The 26338-nt window shown below is 37.7% G+C and overlaps 1 protein-coding gene across 4 annotated transcripts in view; it reads left to right on the forward strand.

The window, feature by feature from the left end:
- MTHFD1L (methylenetetrahydrofolate dehydrogenase (NADP+ dependent) 1 like) overlaps positions 1 to 26338 on the forward strand; it is a 293067-nt gene that overhangs the window by 77464 nt on the left and 189265 nt on the right. For all 4 annotated transcript variants that reach the window (XM_007484726.3, XM_007484725.2, XM_056818928.1 and 1 more), the window contains exons 12-17: positions 13056 to 13192; positions 13924 to 13970; positions 15436 to 15543; positions 16857 to 16931; positions 18939 to 19041; positions 25802 to 25878. In XM_007484726.3, coding sequence (XP_007484788.1) covers positions 13056 to 13192; positions 13924 to 13970; positions 15436 to 15543; positions 16857 to 16931; positions 18939 to 19041; positions 25802 to 25878 — 547 coding nt within the window. The remainder of the gene's footprint in view (positions 1 to 13055; positions 13193 to 13923; positions 13971 to 15435; positions 15544 to 16856; positions 16932 to 18938; positions 19042 to 25801; positions 25879 to 26338) is intronic.

Raw genomic sequence — 26338 nt, forward strand, 5'->3', positions numbered from 1 at the left:
ACAAAGAATCATCCCATATAGCAAATAAAACTTTAAAAATATTTTCCTCCAGTTACATGTAAAAAGTTTTTAACATTTAAAAAAATTTTTGAGTTCAAAATTCTCTTCCTCCCTCCTCTTTGAGATGGTAAGAAATCTGATGTAAGATTTTACAGATGTGATCATGAAAACATTTTTCTATATTTGTCAAATAATACTTTTTTAAAGAAGAAAAAATGAAAAATAAGGGAAAACTCACAATATTCATCAGGGCATCCAAAGATCCAAAACTGCATGCACTCCACTCTACCCATGAACTTCTCACCTCTGCATAATTTGTAGGGCTTTTTTGGAACCATACTTATTCTTTATAATCTTGTAATGTTTGATTTCTGTTGTTTGTGATAGGTTTTTTGCATTTAACATCAGTGTTTTCTTGGCTTTGCTCACTTGTGAGTGAATTTAATTACTGAACAGAATTGCTTTTGTTTTCCCTAGAAGCAATAGGAAAATCACTGGGGCTTTTTCAGATAGGACATGACTTAGTTATACTTCTGCCCTAAGAATATATTTTTGCAACCTGTGTGGAGGATGAATGAATTGGAGAAAAGGGAGACCATTAAGGTGACAAGCAATAAATTAAGTTGGTAGGTTTAAGGGTAGTTCGCAGGGGAGGATACAAGAGATGTAAGGGGGAGTAAAGAGCCAAGAAGGGGAGGTAGCGAGGTAAACTCAGTGGATTGAATGCCAGGCCTAAAGATGGGAGGTCCTGGGTTTTGTAATGGAGGAGATGAAAGGAGGGAGAAAGGGAAGAGAGATTTGAAGGAGGGAATATTCTCCTCTATTACAGAGAGGGGAGCAGTAAGCCAGGTGCTGTCTTCACTGGGGGGATGTGAGCAAAGGAGGGCAGGAGACAGGAGAAGGGTTTACTCTATGAAGTGACACAAAGTGGCCCTTTTGTGATTTTCACTTCCCAGGGGGCATCAACAGCCAGCCCCCAAGGGCTTAGATATGGCTAGCTGCCAAGGAAAGAGTGATGATTTCCTTAGGCAAAAAAGGCTGAGTCTCAGATGTTGGACTCAACCTCCCTCTCTGTGAGAGCCTAGTCTCCCTGCTTGATTCCTAAGATAAACCCAAGCCTAGAATCTAAATACCTTCAAATGGTTTATTGAGGTTGTTTGGGACAAGTGATGGTAAGGTGTGAGGAAAAAGGAGAATGGGTGAAAGGGGAGCCCTAAAAGCTGCCCCCCTTGCAGATTGGCTTTCAAAGTCTGGAGGCCAGAGGCCACAGTGCCTTGGCCTCTTTATTCACCAACTGCTTCTTTTCCTATACTTATGCTTAGTTAAATCCTAAATCAAAGGGGTAAATAGGAGAGAGGAATTCAGGGAGGTAGATCAAGTGGCTCAAAAACAAGATGAGTCCCACAAAATCCCTGCTGAGAAGCACAGACAGTGGTTGAGTCTCCATGGAGGTATTTGAGAGTCCCAGAAGGAAAGACAGATCTCATGAGCTCTTGGCTCTGCTCCCAGAAAAAACACCTTCCCTCTCTACTTCCAGGTTGGAAGTGAAGTCCTACTGTCCATTGGCTTTGAAGGTTCCAGCCAGCTCTCTCAGAACTCGCAGCATTCTGTTCCCTTCCCCCTCTGCTTTTCTGGCTGATCTATCAATCAGGCTGGTATCCCTCCTCCTTATTTTACAGTTTAAATCTGGCCTCAGCCACTTCCTAGCTGTGTGACCCTGGGCAAGTCATTTAACCCCCATTACCTAGCCCTTACCACTCTTCTGCCTTAGAACAAATACACAGTATTGATTTTAAGATTTTTTTTTTAAAAAAGAGTCAAGGACTGCCAAGTTTTATGCATTTGGGTGTCTGTTGGTACCCTCCTCAGATGTTGAGAAGTTGGGAAGAGTCATGGATTTAGAATGACAGACACTTTGAAAAAACATGACCATAGGATGTCCATTTGGAAATGTCCAGCAAGCAATTGGCTATATGGACTAAAGCTTAGGAGACTCAATCTGGCTGCAGAGAGGTACAATTGGTGATGAAAAGTCCTAGATAATGAAGACATTCACAAGACATTCTTGCCCATTTAGTTGCAGTGTACTCAGCATGCCTACCTGAACAGGTAAACTTAAGGAAAAGCTAACTGGCTTGGGAAGTTGTTTTAAATAGGTGGGATGTTCCTTCCTTCCTTCCTTCCTTCCTTCCTTCCTTCCTTCCTTCCTTCCTTCCTTCCTTCCTTCCTTCCTCCCTTCCTTCCTCCCTTCCTCCCTCCCTTCCTCCCTTCCTCCCTTCCTCCCTTCCTTCCTTCCTTCCTTCCTTCCTTCCTTCCTTCCTTCCTCCCTTCCTTCCTTCCTTCCTTCCTCCCTCCCTCCCTTCCTTCCTCCCTCCCTCCCTTCCTTCCTCCCTCCCTCCCTTCCTTCCTTCCTCCCTCCCTCCCTCCCTCCCTCCCTCCCTCCCTTCCTCCCTTCCTCCTTTCCTTCCTTCTTTCCTTCCTTCCTTCCTCCCTTCCTTCCTCCCTCCCTCCCTCCCTCCCTCCCTCCCTTCCTTCCTTCCTTCCTTCCTTCCTTCCTTCCTTCCTTCCTCCCTTCCTTCCTCCCTCCCTCCCTCCCTCCCTCCCTCCCTCCCTCCCTCCCTCCCTTCCTTCCTTCCTTCCTTCCTTCCTTCCTTCCTTCCTTCCTTCCTTCCTTCCTTCCTTCCTTCCTTCCTTCCTTCCTTCCTTCTTCTCTTTGCTCTTTTTTCTTTCTTTCTGCAGTAATGGCAAATAAAATATTTCTGAACCCCGGGGCCTGGGTTTGTAAAATGATCATTTTCCAGCGCATGCCACTCAGCTCAGAGTAGAAAAAAAAAATGAAATGTTATGGTTGTCTTTGTTAGTATTATTAGAAATAATGCTCCACCGATATCATTATCATTTACAAAGGAGCTGTATTGTGATGGAAGAGGTTTTTCCTTTTAATTATTTCCTATTTATCTTGTATATAGCTGTTGTACATACCTGTTTATTTGTCATCTTCCTCATTAGACTGAGCTCCTTGGAGCAGAGATTGCCTTTTGCCTCTTTTGCTATCCCCAACATTTAGTATAGTACCTGGCACATATTAGGCACTTAGTAAATTTATTGATTATCAGTCTCAATACATAACCTATTCATTTGTTGTATATCTAAGAACCAATTCAAATAGCCCCCTGACAGCTGGTTTACTTTTTAATTATCAGCAAAATGTTTTCAGAACAATTATGGAAAATATCTTTTACGCAGGATATCACATTCTTAATAAAATTAGACAGAAAACACAATTTGGAGTAGCAGACTGCTTTGAGATATGTAACCCACCACCCGCTTCAGATGTTTGTTCTAGGAAACGACAGAATGCATCCAACATTGCATTAGAAAACCAATGAGCGCCATAGCAGAATTTCTAGGGTATTACTTCTCTACCCTGTGGTGATATAAAATGGGTATTTTCATTTGGTTTCTATTGAGTCTCAAGTGGATAAATTATCATTTAATGAATAAAATTTGGAACCTAGCCCTTACAAGTTCATAAATTCCACATTTTTCTGTTTTAAAAAGTCTCCCCATAACCATCACCCCTCAAGTTTAATATTATTGTATGAAACCATATCTGCCTTGGAATTAAAAAATAAGGTTATGTGCCAGGGCAGATAGGTGGCTCAGTGGATAGAGAGCCAAGCTTGGAGATAAAAGGTCCTGGGTTCAGATATGGCCTTAGACCCTTCCTAGCTGTGTTGACCCTGGGCAAGTTACTCAGCCCCAATGGCCTACTGCTCTTCTGCCTTGGAATCGGTACTTGGTACTGGTTCTAAGAAAGAAGATAAGGGGTTTTGTTTTGTTTTTTAAATGTGTGCTGTGGTCTGGAAACTCAGAAGATGTAGTCCTTGCCTTCAGAGAGTTTACCATATTCCTGGAAAGGTAGGAAGGCAGAAGCCATCCAGGACTACCCACACCTGACCAGAAGTGCTCCCTGCGACACCCTCTAAACCGTCGGACAATCTCGAGGAAGGAAGAGGTCCTAGGTCTATTTCCCAGGATAGCTCATTACACAGAAGGTTGAGAGCAGGAAAGAGATCCCATTAAGTCGAAGAAGCACATGACAAGGCTTTGCCCTCTAATCTCCTCTGCGCTTTGGGCATTCAGGCTCTGCTTGAAGACCCCAGGGAGAAGGGGCCCAGCACCTCTTCAGGAGGCCCATCCCACTTTAATGAGAGCTCCAGTTTGAGGGGGTTTTTAACTTCCATAAAGCCCAAACTTGTGTCTGGGCCACCTGCATTCACTGTTTTCAGTTCTGCCCCCTAGGACCAAGGGGAATAATTTTAATACCTCTCTCTAGTGAAAATCCTTTTGGTTGAAGGGACCAGTGTCAGGGAGAGACCACCCCCTACTTCCAGGTGTAGGATTGGTCTATATAAAGACCAATTCCACACCAGGAAGTGGGGAGGAGGGACCCTTGGGGCATGCTGGGAAATGCAGTCCCCAATCAGGATGTGCATTTTAAAACCCACATTGTATTTTAGGATAATAAAACTTACAAAATAATGATAGTGATAAATAATATAAATATATGATATGTTTTGTATAAACATATAATAAAACTCACAAAGCTTTAAAATTCACTAAGACTTTTAGTATACCCTGCCCTTGGAGACAGTTATCCTATTCCCCCTTAGTGTTCTCTCCTTTGAGTGCTGGACTTGGAGTTAGGAAGAGCTGATATCAAATTCTGCCTCCCACATTAGTTGTGACTGAGAAAATCACTTAGATCCTCTTGGCCTCAGTTTTCTCATCTATAAAATGAGAATAATAATTGCACCTCCCCCCCCCATCCCTGCCCCAGTTGTTATAAAAAACATGAAATAGCTTGTAAAGCTAAAACGAGATATAAATGTTAGCCACTCTCTGGGCTAATAATTCCCTTGTTCTTCCCACCAGGCTTCGGACGTCTTTATCTTGAGGCTTATCGGGTATATGTACGAAACATCTGAACAATAAGACAACTTGTGTGTATATACACAAACGTATGTACATAGTTACCTCTATATAAAGAGTATAGCCTGTAGACTCGGGGGGATGCCAGCTTAAGGTCTGGCCTGTGGCCTCATTGTGACTTTGGATTCTAAAAACCTATGCTGGGCTGCTTAAAAAGTGCCAGGCCTGGAGTCGGGAAGCCCTGGGCTCCTCTCAGGCCTCGGACACTTCCTGTGACCCTGGCTGTGTCACAGCACCCTCACCACTCTTTGTCTTAGAATCAGTCCTAAGATAGAAGGTAAAAGCTTAAAAGGGGGGAAGCTATGCCCGATGCATCTATCTTGGTTGGGCCTACTAATCTAGAAAATTTATGAGAATGAGGCTGGTGATAGACTCCAAGAAGAAGCCAGCTTTCAGAATTCCACCAAATTGGCCACAGGGTGGTGTATTTATTCAGGCATATCACGTCATAAACTCCTTTGGGTACTCTCTCCCTACTCTTTACCCCCTAATGTCCAATAGGATTGTAATCCCTGTGCCTGGAATAGACACTCTTCTTTCCCCAGCATCTCCTGCTATGGAAGGCCTTCCCTTCCTTCAAGGCCTGGCTCCAATGTTGTATGAGGCCTTCCCTCCTTCTCCCTCCCCAACTGAAGTCATTTCTTCATTAAACTTTCATAGCCGTTTGCCCAGACCCCTCCGTTGTATTTACTTCAAGTTTTCTTGTACTTAACGCACTCTTCTTTGTGTCAGAGTTACATGTTTGCTTGCCTTTGCTCTATCGCTCTATTGCTTTATTTGATAGCCGGATCATTGCTTTTTCCATCCCCAGCTCCTAGTAGCTACTCAGTAAATGTTTCTTGAGTCAATTTGAAATCTCTAGATGGGAAAGCAACCTATCCTCTGACTGGGGCCTCTGCTGTATATGCTATTGGAATTCCAGGCCAGCCCAAGGAGTTCTCACATTTAGGTAATATCAGCATTTCATCATCGGATCTGAAATCCTGCTGAGAAGGACTGTGAACCCTGGGAGCACCTATCACACAAGGTGTGATTCACAAGCATCAGAGTCCTCCATGATTCCCCAAGTTAAAGAGTGCAGTGGTTAGCACACAGTAACACTTCCCTGACTTGTACCAGAGCCAGCACCATATAATCATAGACAGAGAGAGAAAGACAGAGACACAGAGAGAGGACAGAGAGAGACACAAAGAGAAAAACCGAGAGAACAGGGAAAGAGAGGAGACAGAGACAGAAGAAAGAGAAGAGAGGAAGAAGTGAGGAAGAGAAAAAAGAAAGTGAGTCCGAGAGAGAGAGAAAGAAAAGGGGGAGGGGAGCAAGTGAAACTTAGATATGAATGTGTGTTTAACCTCAAGAGAGCAACATCTTTCCTTTTTTTTTTTAATTATTTGAGGCCTTAGCCATCTTCCCCAAAGGAAACCTTCCAAACATAAATTAAACACCCTCATCCAGTACAGGGAATAAGGACATTGAAGGAGATAGTTTTTAAGATATAGTTCTCTGCATCAGAATTAGAGGTTTTGGAGTTTTGTTTTTGTTTTTTTTTTAATAAATTATTACCTAGACTTACTGTAAAAAAAAGGAAAAAGAATTGTCTGGAGAGAACAAAAGGCCTTTTTTTGGAGAATGAGGGGTATGACTAAATAAACTGCATCAAAATTTATGGTTCTTCATAGCTGAATATTTTAGTGTTTTCAAAATTAGTTTAACAGATGTCCTATTTTATGAGGACATCAAAGATGAATAGTAATTTTTGTTGTTTAGTCATTTATGACTCTTTGTGACCCCATTTGGGGTTTTCTTGGCAAAGATACAGGAGTGGTTTGCCATTTTCTTCTCTAGCTCATTTTACAGATGAGGAAATGAGACAGAGTTAAGTGACTTGCCCAGGATCACATAGCTAGTCAGTGTCCAAGGCCAGATTTGAACTTGAGATGAATCTTCCCAACTCGTCCCAACACTTTATAAAGCCACCTAGCTGCTCCTACATATGATTGTTCAATTCCTGGACAAATTAGTTCTTATTGAATCATCATAGTTTATTAACATCATGAGTTTACTAACATTATTGAATCATCCTACTCTACTAATAATTTGTTTCATCTGTCCCTCCCCTTCCATAAAGTAATGCTTATTTCATTCGATATTTAAAAAAAAACTAAAGGTACAACTATATAAATACTCTTCAATGGTTTGAAAGCCACTTTTACATTTTAAAAAATATTATTGAATTTTAAAACAGTGAGTTATTTCTACCATAATACAAATAGCCTAAATACTGAACAGATTAAACTTTAGACTTTCTTTTTCAGTCAGAATCATCTGTATTTCATCAGCTTCACATCTCCTGGTATTTACACCTACACATCTCTTTATTTGCTTTGCCTGACAAAATAGAAAGCCCTGGGAATTGTTCAGGGAAATATGCCAACAGAATCTTAAGGGTTCTTGAGTTTTACATATTTTCCCAGTTACTTGAACAAAAAGGAATTCGGTTTGAGGGCTAGACGCACACTGCAGCCACAAGTGCATGAGAGACAGACAGAGACAAAGAGAAAGGGAGTGGGGGGAGAGAGAGACAGACGGGGGTGGGGGGAAGAAAGACAGAGGTAGACACAGAGAGAGAGAAGGAGGGAGGGAGAAGGAAAGGTAGGAAGGGAAAGAGAGAAAGAGAGAAAAGGAGGGAAGGAAGGGAAAGTAGGAAGCAGGAGAAAGGGAGGAAGGGAAAGGTAAGGGAAAGAGAGAAAGGGAGGAAGGGAAAGGTAAGGGAAAGAGAGAGAGGGAAGGGAAAAGTAGGGAGAGGGGGAAAGAGAGAGAGAGAGAGCAAATAGATACATTCTTAAGGACCTACTTGTACTTCAGGCTAGGGACAGGGACTACACCTGTGATTTCACTGAACTATGGGTCAGTTCCTCAGTAATTCACCATTTTAAAAGAATTATCTGAAAAATTAAGTGTTTAGCTTCTTAGGCCTAGATTTTTCTTAATCCGGTAATCCATATGTCTCTCCCTCCTCATCTGTGTACATGGTTATGTGTATGAAACAGAGATGAAGGAAAAGAAGGGGAGATATATCTATTTACATTTTTAAACATTAAATATATTCATATATTAAATATCCACATATTTCTTAAATATATTCACATATTTCTATTTGATCAATATAAATACTTATATCTATTTTGAAGGGGAAAGAGATAGTTTCTTTAATGGTAAATGTAGCCCCTGTTCCTTTCCTCAGCTAAGGCATGAGAGAGAAAGAATTTGCTCCTCAGCTCTTCCAGCCACCCCAACTCCCCCTTTCTTACACCCGCTTTTATCCTGAGCAGCACCAGAGGGCTTCACAGAGAATATGCCAGCCCAAGCAGGTTGTCCAAGGCCCACTGGAGAGGCTGGGCTGGACTGGCCAGATCAGTAGCAAAATAAACATTTATTAAGCACCTACTATGTGCCAGGCACTGGGGATACAAAAAGAAACAAAAGACAGCCTTGGCTTTCATTGGCTTCTATTTATATGATACACACCCTGCCTGCTCTAAAGCTATTCCACACCTTCTGAGTAAGACCATCAGACTTGCTCAGTCACACAGCCAGTACCTGTCTAAGGTCAGATTCGAGCACTGGTCTTCCTGATTCCACTTTTTTTATTTTTCAAAACCAGAGTTTTGTTTTGTTTTCCAGTTAGATGATTAATCACTCGTTCTTTTCCCTTTAAATTGCTGCCAAGAAGTTGATTTGGCAAATTTTTTTTCTTGACTTTTTTAAAACTTTTACCTCCTGTCTTAGAATTGGTACTAATTATTGGTTCCAAGGCACAAGAGTAGTAATGGTTAGGCAGTTGGTGTTAAGTGACTTGGGGTCACATGGTGAGGAAGGGTCTGGGGCCACATTTGAGCCCAGGACTTCCTGTCTTTAGACCTGACTCACCATCACCATCCACTGAACTACCTGACTGCCCCCTAAGCTTTTCATTTTTAAGTCATTTGCTTTTGTGTTTTCCTGAGTCAGCCTGGAGGGCTCTCCTTGCAACTTTCCTGTAGTTGTTTCTCTTGGGCTTTACTTCTATCAGATCTTTTGTCTTTTTGTTGTCTGCAGAAGACCACAGCTGTGTTTTGATGGTAGACCCACTCCTGGGGATCACTGAACTTTTTATACTTAAATTAAACTTCTGAGTATTATAAAAGAAATGCAAATGTAAAGGGCACTAAATCTAAGGGCCTTATAAAAAGATAGTACAGGTGGTTGGTTTTCTTCCTTTAAAGACCAATTCTTGAGAGAATGCCTGGTGATGAATAATGTCCTTAATTTATCCTAAAAGAAAGTTTGCTGAGTGTCTGCGATTTGATGGGGAAGGATCATCTCTAGCCCATGGGTCAAACTGTGGGTAGTATAAAATTTGAAAATATATTGAAAATTTGTAATTAAGTAAGGCAGTTTGGCTAATTTGAATTTTTATTAGGCCTCTTATATTTTCTGAACAATTTATCAAATAAATGAGACCTTTTGTTTTAAGGGTTAGCAAAACATTACACAATTTTTTTTTAGGTGTCAGGAAATAAATTATACCATTAGAATTAGTAAAGAGTCTGATATAAAAAATTTTAGAATGTACTTTCTTATATATAAATGACTCTTTACCACTTGAACAAAATATTAGAAATCAGAGATTATTGGGGAGCTACTTTTGTGAATTGTTAATGATATTTTGTAATTACTATCCCTCTTGTTTTTTTAATACTTCGTAGTATTTTGTAAGTTCAGTTATCTCCCTTGCCCTGCTTTCTTACACTTTCATTTTAGGAGAATGTTGTTTTGAAAGATAGTAAGGTAAAACTGAATTGAGGAACTACACAAATTCCAAATCAGAATGTAATCATTATGGTTTTAATGTTATTCACAATAAAACATTGTTCCATCTTGGGAACTGACCATGATGCCCAAAATTTAGCTTAGCTGAGAGAACCTAAGTTATTTTAATTCTCTAAGCCTCAGTTTCCTCATCTGCAAATAAGGGGGTTAAACTAAGGACCTCTAAGGTCTCTTCCACCTTTAAAACTGTGATCCTTTGATACTTTCTTCTACATTTTAGGGACTGGTCATTTTATCACTCTGGGCATTGCCTCCATCACCACAATCACCACCACTTTGTAATTTACTAAATTAACTATGAGAGTTACTATGGCTGACATTTATATCATCCTATGCTCCATCCGAATAGGAAATCCAAAAACCAAAAAGGATATATGCAATTTGGACATAGTTTTTTAGAATCCAAGGCTACAATGAATCATCACAGTAGAATATACCTTAAGTTAACATTATCAAAGATTCTTTAGTTAATTAACCTGATGTATTACTATATACATATATATATGTGTATATATATACACATTATAACCCGATGTATTAGTTAAATAACCTGATGTATATTATTTTATGTAATATATGTTTTATACCTGGATCATATAAAAATAGCGGTGAAAGGATAAAACAGAAACTTCTCATTCATAAAAAATAAACCATTTGTAAAAAGAAAAACCAGATTTTGATACTTCATAATCATGTATAGAATAAGTAAATGTATATTTTTCATTTTAATGTCATTCATCATTTCATTCATATACGGCATTTTTGTTTTTCCTTTTGCTACTTTCTTACTTTTGCTGAATTGTAATAACAATGGTAAAAAAAAATGGCCAAACAAAACCTGGGAAGTAATATGTTTCTAATTAAAAATTATCTTTTTTAGTCCAAGTTTCAAGGAGGTCACTCACTAGGCGTGTCCCCCTTTTGGCTCCTTTAGGCAAGTGTACTAATATTTCCTTGGGAATGAAAAATATAGTGCTTAATGCCACATAGCTGAAATAAAGCACATATTCCATTTGCAGAAAATAAAAGACCTCACAAATATGAACCCTGAAGAATTTTTAACTTCACCAACCCTTCGTTTATGTGTTTTTGCAAGAAGGCTGTGAATGAATGGGAATTCAGACTTCCTCAGGTTACTCCTAGAAGGGTAGGCAACAAGGAAGACAGAGGAACTGTGATTTGAGGCTCCTTTTGGTTGCAAGTGTTGACGTGACTCCAGATTTTGCTGCATAAACAGATGTGGATATGCATATTATGTCAACATCCTTAATAGTTTGGAAATTCTTTAGAATTCTCAGGCGCACTCGGATAGTTTCATTGGCCAAACAATTGTTACCAGGAGATTCTCCAGTGTGAGAGTTGGTTTGCTCTGGTGGTCTGTGAGGCTTTAGCTCATCAGTATAATGGAACTTATCCCAAGGTGGAGCAGTAGGCAGCCAGATCCCCAAAGGCTTTTCCTCAATCTCTTGATTACAGACATGGTTTGGAATTTGGTTTAAAATTCTTAGACTTCATGTTGTCGTTCCAAATGGATGTTTAAATGGAATCGTCTTAAAAATACTCTGGCATTGTCTTCTTTATCCATCATTTGTCTGTCTAGCAAATATCTAGCAAGAATTGACTGCTTCAAGAAAAAAGTGGGGAAGGACAGCAAGGTGGTTCCGTGAATAGAGCACCAGGACTGGTGTCTGGAGAACCTGGGTTCAAATCTGACCTCAGACACTTCCTAGCCATGTGATCCTGGTGAATCACTTAATCCTAATTACCTAGCCCTTTGCCACTCTTCTGCCTTGGAATCAATTTATTCTTGGACAGAAGGCAAGTATTAAAAAAAAATTTCTTTTAAGTGGTTCTTCCATTCTCCATTATCTACTCATTTGCCAAAGAGAGGCTTGTCTACTTCAGAGTTTGTATTAATGATGGTTTTACCTTGGCAGCCTTTTTTTGTGATTGCCTTGGTTTGATATACCTTCATTTATTTAATAAGCAATCATTTTATTTATTAAGTGCCTGCCAGGCCAACAGAACACTATTCTGTACTAAGGAGTTCATCCATTCATTTGATTCTGCTAAGATAATTAGGGTACAGCCTCAATGGCTTTTATTCTTGAGGTAAGGAAGAATGAAGCTTATAGGCTCAAATATACAACCATACAACAATGTGAATGATTTTTCAGAATCATTTCAGCATTTTTGCTCAAATATACAACCATACAATAATGTGAATGATTTTTCAGAATCATTTCAGCATTTTTTCTATCAATAGTAATTATAAGCATTAAATGACATTTATATAATGCTTTAAACGTTTTATAAATACTTTGTGTACAATATCTCATTTGATCTGTCAGGTTCTCAAGAACTCTTATCTTTTTTCTTATCCTTTTCTATTTCCTAGGTCCTAAGGCTCATATTTAATAGAAGTTAATAATAAAATTTACCAGTCATAGTGCTTTAGGGTGGTATTTACTAGTCTTTGCTTCTGAATCCTTTAATTCATTCAATAAATATTTTTTAATCAACATGCAAAGCACCAAAGCATACATTGTATAACCAATAAGTGTTTATTGAATTAAGGAGTTACTGTTGACAATGAAGGAGTTATATGTTTAGTTTTTTTTGAGCAATGTTTTCATTTTCTGTCTTGGGAAAATGAAAGAAATTGGCAATTTCCTTAGTATCATTCCCTATTTCTTATCTTAGTGTGAGGGCACTTACTTATATCTTGGTTTTACCTAAGAAGAGCTGAGTAACATGGCCAGGTTTTAATGGTCTGGCAACTTTTGGATGGTTATGTTTGTTGCTGTTGGTTGAATGGTAAAGATCTCACAAATATATACACATAAATATGTTAGCATGTCTGTCTTTGGCAGATTGAATAAGTAATGAAGACTGGGAAGTGAAAAAGTATTCAGGGCATTAAACTGAGAATGCCATTTTGCTCCTTTTTACAAACTTTGTCTTAGGAACAGTCACTGTTGCTAGATGACATTTTTAAAAAACATACAAGTGATGAGTAAAGAGGGCATTGCTAAATTGCTTCAATGGTTATAACAGAATCCAAGAAATGAGTACCTGGAATTACATCTCCTTCAATAGCATTGACTGCCACCAAGTTTGGGTTACTTTGGGTTCATTCAATACAGGACTGTAGTTTCTGAAACTATTTTTTTTTTATTGTTTGGTATAAGGATCACCCCTACACCCCTGGGAGAAGGGAAAAGCACAGTCACAGTTGGGCTTGTTCAAGCACTGACCGCACATCTGCATGTCAATTCCTTTGCTTGTCTGAGGCAGCCTTCACAAGGACCTACTTTTGGTGTTAAAGGTATTTTACCCAATAAATACATGTAGCATCTCATCTTCTCTTCACGTGAAAAACAGGTAGCTTTTTCTTCTTGAGGATAATAAAAAGTGACAGATTTCATGCTCTGCTCTATTTAATTCTAGGCAGCTTGCAGTTAAACACATGAACGTAATTGTGAAATTCATAAGAGAATATTGTATAAAGGAGTATTTATTTTGTAGATGTTTTGTTCCTGAGGTTCTTTTGTTCATTATAACTAATGTATTTGAATACCACACTTTTTGAACTATAACTATCTCTTGTCCTGCTTGTTTTAATTTAGACTTCTGAACATCCTTATTCACTTTATCTTGTTGCCTTATTTAGAGGCAAATAAGAGATTCAGTGAATGCATTGATAGACCTAGAGTCAGGAAGACCCAGTTCATATCAGACCTTAGATGTTATCTATGCAACCATAGGCAAGAAACTTAATCTCTGTTTGCCTTAGTTTCCTCAATTGTAAAATGAAGATAATAATAGTAGCTACCTCACAGATGAGGCAATATTTGCAAAGCACTTGACACAATGCCTAGCTTATAATAAAGAACTTTTAAAATGTTTGTTCCCTTCCCCTTTATTTGTTAAGTTTGTAGTTTGTTTACTTTAAAAACATGTACAATTCCATTCATTAGTGTGGTAAATATTCTTTGACAGCAATCATATGCCCATTTTTATAGGATTTGCTGAAATTTTTATTGTTGTGTTATGCAGGGGGAGCTGCAGGTGGTGGCTATGCTCAGGTCATCCCCATGGAAGAGGTAAGGACATAAAAGGGGGCCACATTGTGAAATGGCACCTTAACGTTTTCTCCCTCCTCATAACTTCTATTTGTACTTCTCTCTGTTCAAAATTATTAGTGCATATTTTTTCCTTGCCCTTTGGAAAGTAAGTTATTGTCTAATATGAAAGTAATTTGATACCTCAAAAAATAAAAATATAAAACTCAACCATATGAAAAAATGCTCTAAATTACTATCAATTAGAGAAGACAAGTTAAAACAACTCAGTTATCTCCTTGTACATATTATATTGATGAATGTGACTAAAAAGGAACATCATAATCCTAGAGGTGATATGAGAAAATAGATACACTGTTGTTATCTTTTTCCATATAAGTCTTTTTCCAAAAGAGATCAAAAACAGAGAAAAAAATGCCTTCTTATACAAAAATATTTATAGCAGCTTTTTGTGGTAGCAAAGAACTGCAAACTGAATGGATGTCCATCAATTGGAGAATGGCTGAACAAGTTGTGATTTATGATTATAATGGAATTCTCTTATGCTATAAGAAATGAGGAATGGTTTCAGGAAAAACCTTACAATATGTACATGAACAGATACAAAGTGAAGTGAGCAGAACCAGAACACTACAGTATCAGAAATATTGTAACAGTGATCCATTGTAAAAGACTTAGCTATTCTAATCAATATAATAATATGAAACAATTCCAAAGAGACTCAGGAAGACAATTGCTATCTATATCCAAAGAGAGAACAGATGAAGTCTAGTTGAAGATTGAAGCATACTTTTTTTCAGTTACTTTACTTGTTTTTTTTTCCTTCAACATAATTAATGTAGAAATATGTTTCATTTGGACATTTTTCTGCCCTCAAATTTCTTGCTTTCTCAGTGAGTAGGAGAGAAGTTGGCAGAAGGGAAAGAATTTGTAACTCAACATTTTAAAATTGAATATTAAAATTAAAAATATTTTAAAAGATATGGATGGCCTTCATAATTAACAATGAATTGGAAAATAATGATCTGAAAATGGCTTAAACCATAATATCACTTCAAACTCATTAAAACTACCTGAAAACCTTAAAAAAAAGTTAAAGTATAGTAACTTAAAGTAAGAAAAAGAAAATTTCCAAATCTTAAATCATTCTTAGTTTGTCAATATTCCCTTATTTGGAGTATCAAGCTATTTGAATTTAATTGAAGAAAAGTACACCTAAAAATTCCATTCTTCCATCTTCATGAGGGAAGAAAGTATATATTTATTTTTAGAAATTTATAATTTTAAATATTTTTAAAATACATAAATGTATATATAGTGTGTAAATATAGAATACGTGATAAATATATAATCTAATTTTTTTTAATTTTGTAATTTCAATTCATTTTGATTTTTCTGTTTTAAGAATTTGTAATTTCAGAAATACTGTAAACATTGATTTGGTGGTCTAGAAAAGCAGGAAAATAAATTTTTACCTATTTTATAGTTTAATCTTCACTTGACTGGTGACATTCATGCCATTACTGCTGCTAATAATTTGCTGGCTGCTGCTATTGACACCCGGATTTTGCATGAAAGTACTCAGACAGATAAGGTGAGGAAGACCCTTAGTTTTCTACTTCACTTGCCATCTGATTCTCTAATAATTTATTGAAAGAATAAAGATTTGTTTTTTTAGATACTTGGGAAATCTTTTTAAAGCTAAAATTGGGGGGGGGTGAGTTTTTTTCTTTTTTACATAACATCTCTTCATTTTTTAGGGCAGCTGGGTGATATAACAGATAAAGCAGTAGACCTGGAATCAGAAAGATGTGAATTAAAATCCAACCTTATACACTTACTAGCTATGTGACCCTATGCAAGTCACTGGACTTCCATCTGCCTTAATTTCTGCAGCTGTAAAATGGAAATAGTAACGCCTATCTCCCAGAATTGTTCTGAGGATAAAATGATATAATATTTGTAAAGTGCTTTGCAAATATATATAAACCCATATAAAAGCACTCTATAAATGCTATCCTTCTCCTCCTTTTCATCATCATCCTCATCATCACTATTTTTTTCCTAAAGAGCCACACTAGTGGCATAGTAGATAGATGACTGACTTAATGGAAGAACTGGCAGGCCAAGTAGTATTCATTAGCTTTGTGACCAGTGGAAAATGTCATTTCACTTCTCTGTGTCCCATATAACTCCCCAGGATGATAAGTTGCAAGGAAGTTGTCTCTCTGTATCATTGCAGAGGAATTCCACCTTTGGAAGTCTCTGTACCAATAAAACCACAGGCTTAGGCTCTCAGAAATAGATGTATTTTTTTTTTATCCAATATAGGCCAACTCTTAATTCCTGAGATTTGTGGGGGTTCTCCATTGACCATACAATTGAGGAGCACATGAAGAGTCAGACATGACTGAAATGACTGGACTACAATCTACACTAAGAGCTCTATAAATATTATCTCAGGGTACAAGTCCAAGAGGCAAATTGCAGCACTGAAGTGAGCAAATGGACCACGATTAATTGTTTGTAGACGTAGAGTTCAGATAGGAAGATCATTTTTCTCAACAGTTCTGCTTGGGTTGTAGCATCTTCCATGTCCATCATTTAAGACTGTGTGTGTTTATGAGAAATAGAGAACTCGTGTCCAGAAAACCATTAATTTGAGAACTTTTAGGATCTCTATTAAGGAACTGTGTTTATACAAACTGACTAATATGATTAAGTTATAGCTGAATTTTCTTGAAAATTGAATTAAAGTTATAGTTTCTGTTAGGCCAATTTTCGTCGGCTCTATGAACTAAACAACTTAAATCTCACATGGTAAAATATATGAGATCGCTGAACGTGATCCAAATTGAATAGCTGTACCTTAAACTTGATTTTGTTGCTGTTTTGGTTGATTCTCAGGCTCTGTTTAATCGATTGGTGCCATTAGTGAATGGTGTGAGACAGTTTTCAAGCATTCAGCTCAGTCGATTGAAAGTAAGTTTCCAGTTTGTGTTTCTAAGGGGGAAAATGTAGAGGATATACAGCAGAAAAGTAAAATGAAAACCTTTTAAAGCACATTAGCAATTGTTCCACCCACAATTTGGTCTCAGGATTCAGAAACTTAGCTGGAAATAAGATAGATTTAATATGCACTGTGAAATTCTTAAAAAATGAGTCAATAGGCTTGTCAGCATTTTAGTCTGACTTGGCCTCTGCTCTAAAGGTAAGAATTTTTTGTTGTTTATTAGTGTAATCATCTTAGTTTGTAATCTTCAGTTTTATTTGGAAAAATTCCAGAAGACGATTGTTATGCATATAATTGGATGGTGTAAGACTAAAAATGAATGAATACTCCTAATATTTAAATTTATAGGATTTAATAACAACAAAGAGGGAAAGAAAAGGGGTTCCTTCAGCCAAGTGAGCAGAGCAAAAAGCCAGAGAACCACAACTTGTTTCACTCAAGCCAAAGGAAAAAAAGCCCTGCAGGGTGGGTTTTAGCAAAATTTATAAACAAACCCATGCCAGGGCACAACACAGACACAAGGCGCAGGGCAAGACAAGGAACCCCCAGGAAGAGTAAAGAATGCTGGGAAATGAAGTCCCCCAGCCACAATATTTTTTTTTAAACCCACAACAGCTAGTGGTACATTGCTGGCCCCAAAGTCAATAAGATCTGAATTCAGACCCTTACTAACTATGTGACCCTGGGCAAATCACTTAACCTTCTTTATCTTAGTTTCCTCATCTGTAAGATGAGTTGGAGAAGGAAATGGCAAACCATGCCAGTGTCTTTGCCAAGAAAACCTCAAATTGGGTCATAAAGAGTGGGACACAATTGAAACATCTAAACAACAGCAAAATGGGAGAGGAGGAAGACCAGCCACTGAGCAGATCAGGAAAGGATTTCATGTAGAAGATGGAACTCGAACTACCCTTCTTATGCTTTTAATTGTTTCCAAAGTCCTATAGTGTGAATACACATTCATTATCACTTTCATTTGCCCTAGTTCTCTAGCAGAGAAAAAGTCTTAACTATGATTGTCATATTAGGTATCAGGAGATGGTGTCAAAGCTTTACCTCACTGATTCCAAACTAAAATCGTGTAATTAAAAAAAAAAATCTGCTGAGTCTGCTGGCTGGTGTGAGCAAGATTGATTTGTAGATATGTCCTCGCTTTGCCTTTTATGATGTACTAAAAACCAACCCTGAAAACAAAAGTGTAGAGACAGCCCTGGGATGAGAGAGTCCATGTTGAGTTCCAGGAGGGAAGAAATTCATTCCCTCCTCTCAGATGGATGGGGATGTTTAAAGGGCCCCTGGGCTCCGAGATTTAGAGGTAGGGGAAAAAATTAGGGATTTTCCAGGGCCAGTTGCCTGGGGCCATACAGCAAATAAGCTTATGAGGAAGTATTCACTCCTGACACTCAAGCCACAACACCATAAGGCCTCTCTTGGCCACATCAGAAATTTGATTAAAGCTTTGGGAAGTGGGAAGTTTCTTACACTACAGGACTCTTCAATAATTCAATTAATTGGAGAGAAGTGGTTTATATATTTCTCCTCTTAGCTTCATATTATAAGTAATTTATATTTTCTTTTGCCTAACATTAACTCACAGGCTTTTATACTTCCCTGTTCTTTTTCTCATTATAGAACCATGGCTTAGAAGTAATGTTTCACTGGGGGAATGTGCAGCCCTAAAAAATGTTTTGTGTTTTTCACTAAATTAGAAGAGAACTGCTTGGAAAACAATATAAATGCAGGCCTTTTTTTTTTTTTTAAATAATGCTAATAAATGGCAATGTTTGAGGCTGAATGTAGAGCCTGATAAAATAGTGTCAATTATGCTGACAGAATTTTTTGTCTCCCCTGAACATAGTGGTCATGTAAAGGAATTCATTGAGATTTGTGGGAACAAAATCTAAAACCAGGGGGGTAAGTTTTCTGATATACATTTGGTATGTTTCATTGAAGTATCTTATTTTTCTTTTCTGTAGAAATTAGGAATAAATAAGAGTAATCCAAGCACACTGACAGAAGAAGAAATGACCAGATTTGCCCGGCTTGACATCGACCCAACTACTATCACATGGCAAAGAGGTACTCACATTTATAATGTCTTTAAGGTCTACAAAACACTTCATTAACTAATTAAATAAATTTTTTTAAAAAGGGGAAAAAACACTTCATTCACCATAGTTCTCTAAGGTAGGTAGGGAAAGTATTATTATCCCCATTTTATAACAGAAGAAACTGAGGCTTGGTGAGACTAAATGACTTCAATTAGTCTATCAGTGAGCATTTATTAAGTGCTTCTTCTGTGCCAGGCAAAAGAGGAAAGATGGAAAAGAGGGAAATCTAATATGTATAAAGAGGAAAACTTGTATAGTCCTTGCGCTCAAGGAACATGTAGTGCATTCCACTAGAGAGGTTCATTCGGGATAGAGATAAGTAAATATATACCAAGCAAATGTAGGTATCTCTTCCATATTGCCAAGGTTAGCCATGCTGTAAAGTCTGCATAAAAATTTTGGGCGCTCTCTTTATACCAGAAAAGAAGTCTGATTTTTTCCTTTTTAATGGAGTGTTTATTGTAAAAGAAGTTGTGTATATTTTCAGTATTAAAAGATAAACTACATTGATATTATACATATACTTTATGCATTTCTGAGTTGCCAAAATTTTTCTGCATTGTCTGCTGACCATGGCATGTTATCTATGGCTTCCACAAAACTCCCCAAAAAATTCTCATTTAATTTCTTATCCTGACCCATGACATATCAAAACTGTGATGGGAAAAAATGTAATGTGGAAGGGATACCTATATATACCAAGTTAACATAGGGTAATTTTTGGAGGGGTAAGGATCAGCAAAAGCCTTCTATAGGAGGTGACACTTTAGTTGAACTTTGAGAGAATTTAGAAATTTGAAGATCAGCTTGTGAGGGGCTTTAACTGTTAAACAGAGGAGCTGGACTTTTTTTTTCTTAGGAGCTTTCTGAACAAGAAAGTGTCTTGATCAGGTTTGCACTTTAGTTATATTACTGTGTGATGATTAAAAATTCTGAGAGACTGGGTTCTGTGTAAGAAAATCAATTATTGATCAGGCTAGCAATAACTAATAAATTAATTGGTCACTGATCTCTCTTGATGATCAAAGACAAAGACATTCATCATCTTGAATCATTAAATACAATTTTGGAAACTCATTATTCAGCTCTCGCTAAGACATCTCCAGTTGGGGGGATTCCTAATGAAGAGGTGGGACCATTGTCTCCAGTACCTCTCTGATCCCTCTCTTGAAGATGGGAAAATCACATGCCTGATTGTGAGATTTCAAGATAAAGAAATCAGGTTGTACTTAGTTCAGAGTGACTTTTCCTGCTCACCCCATTGAGAGACTCAAGGATGGTGCCATGCCGGTCCTAGATGTACTTGACCTAAACCAGTTTTGTTTCTCAGTTTTAGAAGTCACTTTGGGGCAGGGGATGTGAGAATATTCCTCAGATTATCAGGGCAAAGGAATGAGGAAAAAGATATGAATAATTAGTTATCCAGCCCTATTAGAAATCAAATGTTAAAGTCAGAGCATTAAATAAATCTTCTCAACTTGACAGTTGTGTATGGAAGATGCATTGGAAAGGAGAGGGACTGGAGGCAGAGTAGAAGCCTGTGGCAGGCAAGAAGTAATGAGGGCCCAAACTATGGCTGTGATATGAAAGTGGAGAGAAAAGAATGGAAACAGATGTCACCGACTGAACTTATTGGGTGAAAGAATGTGAGATCTCAAGAAAAACCCTGAGGTCATAAAAATGGATGACTTGAAAGGGGATGATTTTGAAGAGAAAGTCACTGAATTCTCTATTGGAAAAGTTGCTTAGGGGCATCCATTTCAAAATGTCCAATAAGTAGTCAGAGATGGAAGACTGGGAATTAGGAGAGAGAGTAGGACTGAATATATAAATATGGGAGTCATATGCATAGAAAAGGTTGAACCAGCAGGAGTGGATGTAACCTTGGAGAGAGCAAGAAGGAAAATGGAGGTCCAGAATGGTTGAGGTATACATAATAATGATGGGACAGGACGGATAGGACTCAGTCACTTTTTGAAGGGTTCAGAAGCCTTTCCATGCCCCAGTGAGGCACTGGAGCAGAAATCAAGGTATCTAACTGGATAGATTTCAGAGCCCATCCAAGTCAAATACCTTCTTGTGCTTTCCTCAGCAAGTTATCATCCAATCTTTGCTTGAAGACCTCTGGGACCAACAACATGTACCATGATATTTTTTTTTTTTTTGGTGGGGCAGAGGGGGAAGATGGGACTCTGGGTGAGAAGGCTGTAGGCAGTCAGACTGGGGTCTTCACTTAACTTTTTATCCAGTGTGATTGGAGAAGTGTCCTAAATGTGATTATATATACAAAAAGCATCAATTAAAAAAATTAAGATCTTAAGTGAGGAGGAATTCACTACCTTCAGAGGAGAGGGCCATTCTAGTTTGGATAACTTCAGTTTAAGAAATTTTTCCTTATATCAACATCCTTTCCTGTAGCTAGATCAGAAAAGATCATGCCTTTTTGTCTTGCCAGTTCTTCAGCCCAGAAGAAGCTTTGTAAACATTGGTCTAGTGGATTTTATTCTAAGAGGTTTTGTGTATGTTTTTTTAAACAATTTTTTTTTACAAATTTATTGATGCCGAGGGGGAAATGTTTGAAAATATTATAGAGAAATAATCATAGGTCACATTTACATAGCAGTTTCAATAAGTGAAAAAGTGACTAAAAAGATTTCTCCCAAGCCCAATAAGAATACAATAGTGGATAGAAAATTCCAAGTAAATGGTAAGTATTTCTGTGAATTCATCTACCTGGTCAGCTAAAAGGCTTAAAATCTGGTCAACCCAAAGAACTTTTATTCGTTTTTTTTAGAGAATTCTTAGTTGTCTCAAGTGATTCTTAAAGTACCAAAAGATAGACTATGAGTTTATGGTTTGTCTCAAAAATTTAGTAGTTAAGGGGGAAGCTAAATAGCTCAGTAGATTGAGAGCCAAGCCTGGAGATGGGAGATCCTGGGTTCAAATGTAACCTCTAACACTTTTTCTGCCTAACCCTTACCACTCTTCTGCCTTGTAATCAATACTTAGTGTTGCTTCCAAGAGGGAAGGGAAGAATCTTTTAAAGAATTCAATTAGTTAAACTATTTTATATTAGTTAATTTGTGAATTAGGTTTGAGATTTTTTTTTAAAAGAACCACACTAAGATTTACCAGTGGAAAAAAATAAAAATACAAAGGCAAAGTGCACTTTAAATCAGTTCTCTAAATCAGATAATAGAGTCACATACAGTGGTGTTATCTTGTCTATTAGAATAGTCTCCTTTTAGAGATGGATTCAGAAATATAGCAGTGACTTCAATTCTTGGATCCTGGTATAAAGAAAGGCTCCCTAGGTTGACTTATGCCAAATACCAATGCTCAGATGGATTTCTTTCTGAGAATATAGAAAGTCAAAGTATTCTGTGGCCTTGAATCAATATTAAAGGACTTGACAACATTTAAGAAGTTATTCCAATAAACAGAAGAATCCTATTCCTGCTCAAGGCCCTGAAGTATAGAAAGTTGGAGTGTTAATGAAAACACACACAGAAGTCAGAAGACTCTGAAATTGGGAGCCATGATACTGGCATCATGGTGAGGAATGACCAGGGCTGAATTCGTGAATTACCCAGTCACTGGCTAAGGAGCACCGCCATGCTTGTGCTCTGGGGCCATTGTTACAGTAATAAGGGCACTCATAAACAAAGTGGGATCCCTGTGATAACACTACAGTGAATGCAATTAGTAAGAACACTGGAGGCAGACTGGAGGAAAACAGTCATGTGGGAGTGTGGATATGGAGAGAAATGGAGATGAATCACACCCTGGGCTGTCAGACTTAACCATATTACAGCCCATTTGGCAAAGCAGCTTGAAACTTATGACCTGTTTCTTTTCTTATATTCTGAAATTTTCCAATTTTTCCAATTTTTTCTCTTTTTACCCCCATCATTAACCATAGGTAACCAGTTCAGCAGATACAGAGGCACAGCTATACCAGCAGTGACTATTTGTATAGTGTCAATAACTAAGTTTTTAAAAATAGAACTAACAAAGCATTTGAGCTGATTTATGCATAGTATGTGTTTTCTGTGCATCTTTAGCTATCAGAGATTAGTGAGCAGAAATTGTATTTTCAGTCATGTCCCACTCTTTGTAACTCCATTTGGGATTTGCCATTTCTTTCTCTAGTTCATTTAAAGATGAGAAACTGAGGCAGATAGGGTTAAGTGACTTGCCCAGAGTCACACAGCTAGTAAGTGTCTGAGGTCAGATTTGAACTTAAGGAAGATAAGTCTTTCTGCCTCCAGACCTAGCTCTGTCTCCACTGCAACATCCTTGTTAGGTATAGTTTTGGTCTATTTAGGGCTCAAAGAATATTATGCAACAAAAATTATCAAAACTCCACCATGAGATTAAATTCCTTGGCTTGACCATCTTAATTAAGCCTTTTAGCCAACTAGGTAGATGAGTTTACACAAATACTTTTACCATTTATTTGGAATTTTCTTTCTACTATCTATCTTCCTACTGGGCTTGAGAGAGTCTTAAGTCACTTTCTGATTTACTGAAACTGCTATGTAAATGTGACCTAGTATGATTTCTCTCCAGCTCTTTCACATATTTTTTCCTCAGCACCAATATAATTGTAAATTGTGAGAAACCCTTCAGCACAGATGGCATCCTGAAGATACAGATGGGCTTTTGATACCACTGGCTCCCAAAGATCACCCCAGCTGCTTTCTTGTCTGAGGTTTCTTGTTGCTTTTTTTTTAACTTTGTTAAATGAAAAACAGCTGAACTTTGGTTGTTGGCCTTTTTTTGAAATTTGATAAAAAGAAAACTTTACTCCTGTGCCAAGGTTATGTGTAGTACAGATCTGAGAAAACTCTCCCTTATTTTTTCCTTTTTTATAATCAAGTTGTAATCTTTCCAAATGGCATATTTTAATGCAACCATGTAAATTGCCATAGGCCTCAGGCAAAAATGTCAGTACCCTATAAGAATTTCCATAAGTTTTCTCTTTCTGTTAAGTTTGTTGTTTGTTTGTTTTTAATGAGGTTTTATGTGTGTAAGTTTGGTTGACTTAAAAGCATCTATGTTGTGTAGTCATTGATTGATTAAAGGGCAAGTATTGATGGACAAGTTACTAGGATGGAAGATGTTTAGCTTCTAGATGTTTTCTAATCCCTTTACAAAGCTACCTTAATACTATTGTTGTCGTAAATCTCTCACTATAATTGCTCTCTTTCCATTAGTGGCACAGTCATCCTTCCTATGACCCTGGCTTCTAATCTGAGTGCCTTTCCTTTCCCTTATCCCACATATCCTGTCAACTTCCATGTCCTGTCAATTGTGTCTCCCTTGTTGTCCTCACATCTGTCCCTACGTCTCAATCCCCTTGACAACTACCTAGGGAAGGCCCTCATCGCTTCTTCTTTCCCAGACTATTATTGACTTTTCCTCCTAACTGTCTTTGTCTATTCTCCCCTCTCCCAATATCTCTTTTATATAGCTTCATTCCTAAAGTGGACACTTCTTCCCCACCACCTATTGATTACAGCTGTTAGCTATATTTTAGAAAAATGTTGATAAGCTAGAGGGCAGCCAAAATGGTAGAGAGCCCCAAGTCCAAACCATGAAGATCCATCGAACAAACCGCAAATGTTTACCCTGGAAAAAGGGAAAGGGGTCAAGGGGGGAGGTGGAGGACTGTAAACATTATATTTGATATTTGATAATGTAAACATTAATATTTGGAATATTTGGAAGGCTGTCTTATGGAAGAGCATTAAGATTTATTGTGTTTAGCTTCAAATGACCATACTTGGAGCCATGGATAAAAATTGGCAAATGGGCAAATTTGGACTTGATTTAAGGGAAAACTTCCAAATAGCTGGAATTATCCCAAAGTAGAATGGAATTCATCTTATAGTAAAGTCATCCTTTATTAGAGGTCTATAAGCAAAGATTGGAAGACCACTTGAATGTATTGTGGTGAGGTTCTTCTTATGGTATGGATTGGACTAAGTAGCATCTGAGGTTGCTTCTGGATGAAGAATTCGATGAGCTCCCCTCATATGACCTTATGCCCAGACCTCGCCTTTGTATTTAGTGTTATAGAGTTTAGAGTTGGCAGTCTTCTGAGAGATCAAATCCAACTTTCCCATTTTGTGAGGATATAGGGACTCAAGGTGGTTGCGACTTGTCCAGGGTCACACAACTAGTAAATGACAAAATCTCTTGATTCCAATTAATCATTATACTACCATGCTTTCTATTTTTATTTCTAGATTGTTTATTTTAATTATGAGAGACTATCTTTCCTCCATGTTAGGTTGTAACCTCCTTCAGAGGGAGACACCTTTTATAAATGTCTTTTTATACCCACCCACCCCTTGCCCCAAACTCCCAGCAAAGTTCCTTGCTTTGTTGTAACTATACCTTAATAAATGTTTATTGAATGTTCTAATTAGTGATGTTAAAGAATATGTATAGAGGGAAATGTGAACAGTTCTTAATTATAGTAATATAAATTCTGCTTGGTTGCTATAATCATTGAATGGCAAGGCAGTGTAAAATACGTAGCAAGACAGTCATAATATACATTATCTGATTGCTTCGACTGGTAGTCATCAAACTTTTTTTTTAACCAATATCAATAAACTGAGCACACATTCCCCTCCCCAAAAAAAATACATTAATGGATAAAGAAACCTAGAATTTGGTTGTTAGTTTTCTTTTAATAATTTCTCTCATTTTTTCAGTATTGGACACAAATGACCGATTTCTACGAAAAATAACCATTGGTCAGTCTAAGACAGAGAAAGGATTCTTTCGCCAGGTGGGTAAATTTACAGCTAAGTGTAAATCTTGAAATTTCTCAGACTTGTGAATGTTAAAAAATTTCCACATTGAGGAATCCTCCATTGGAACAAATTCCCTACTGGGAAACATTCCCCATTTTGATGTGAGAACTCGCCAGGATCAGAAATGGGAGGACCTCTACTCCACCCGTACTTAAGACTGCTTTAGGGGAGAAAACTCCTTGCTATGGGAGGACCTCTACTCCACCCGTACTTAAGACTGCTTTAGGGGAGAAAACTCCTTGCTTAAACAATGAAAATACTTGGACCCTTGCTTATAATAAGGCAAGGAGTTCTTTGAGCCATGCCTGTTTTTTAGAATTGATACAATGGGATGCTAGGTACCTAAAAGGGTCGGGCAGGTTTTCTCTTAATGAGATTAGTTGACTCAGCTGTGTTTTCTCTGGTTCAGACTTACTGAGGGGATTAGTCAACACA

The sequence above is a fragment of the Monodelphis domestica genome, chromosome 2, assembly GCF_027887165.1.
Source record: "Monodelphis domestica isolate mMonDom1 chromosome 2, mMonDom1.pri, whole genome shotgun sequence".
In the NCBI taxonomy this organism is placed as follows: Eukaryota; Metazoa; Chordata; class Mammalia; order Didelphimorphia; family Didelphidae; genus Monodelphis; species Monodelphis domestica.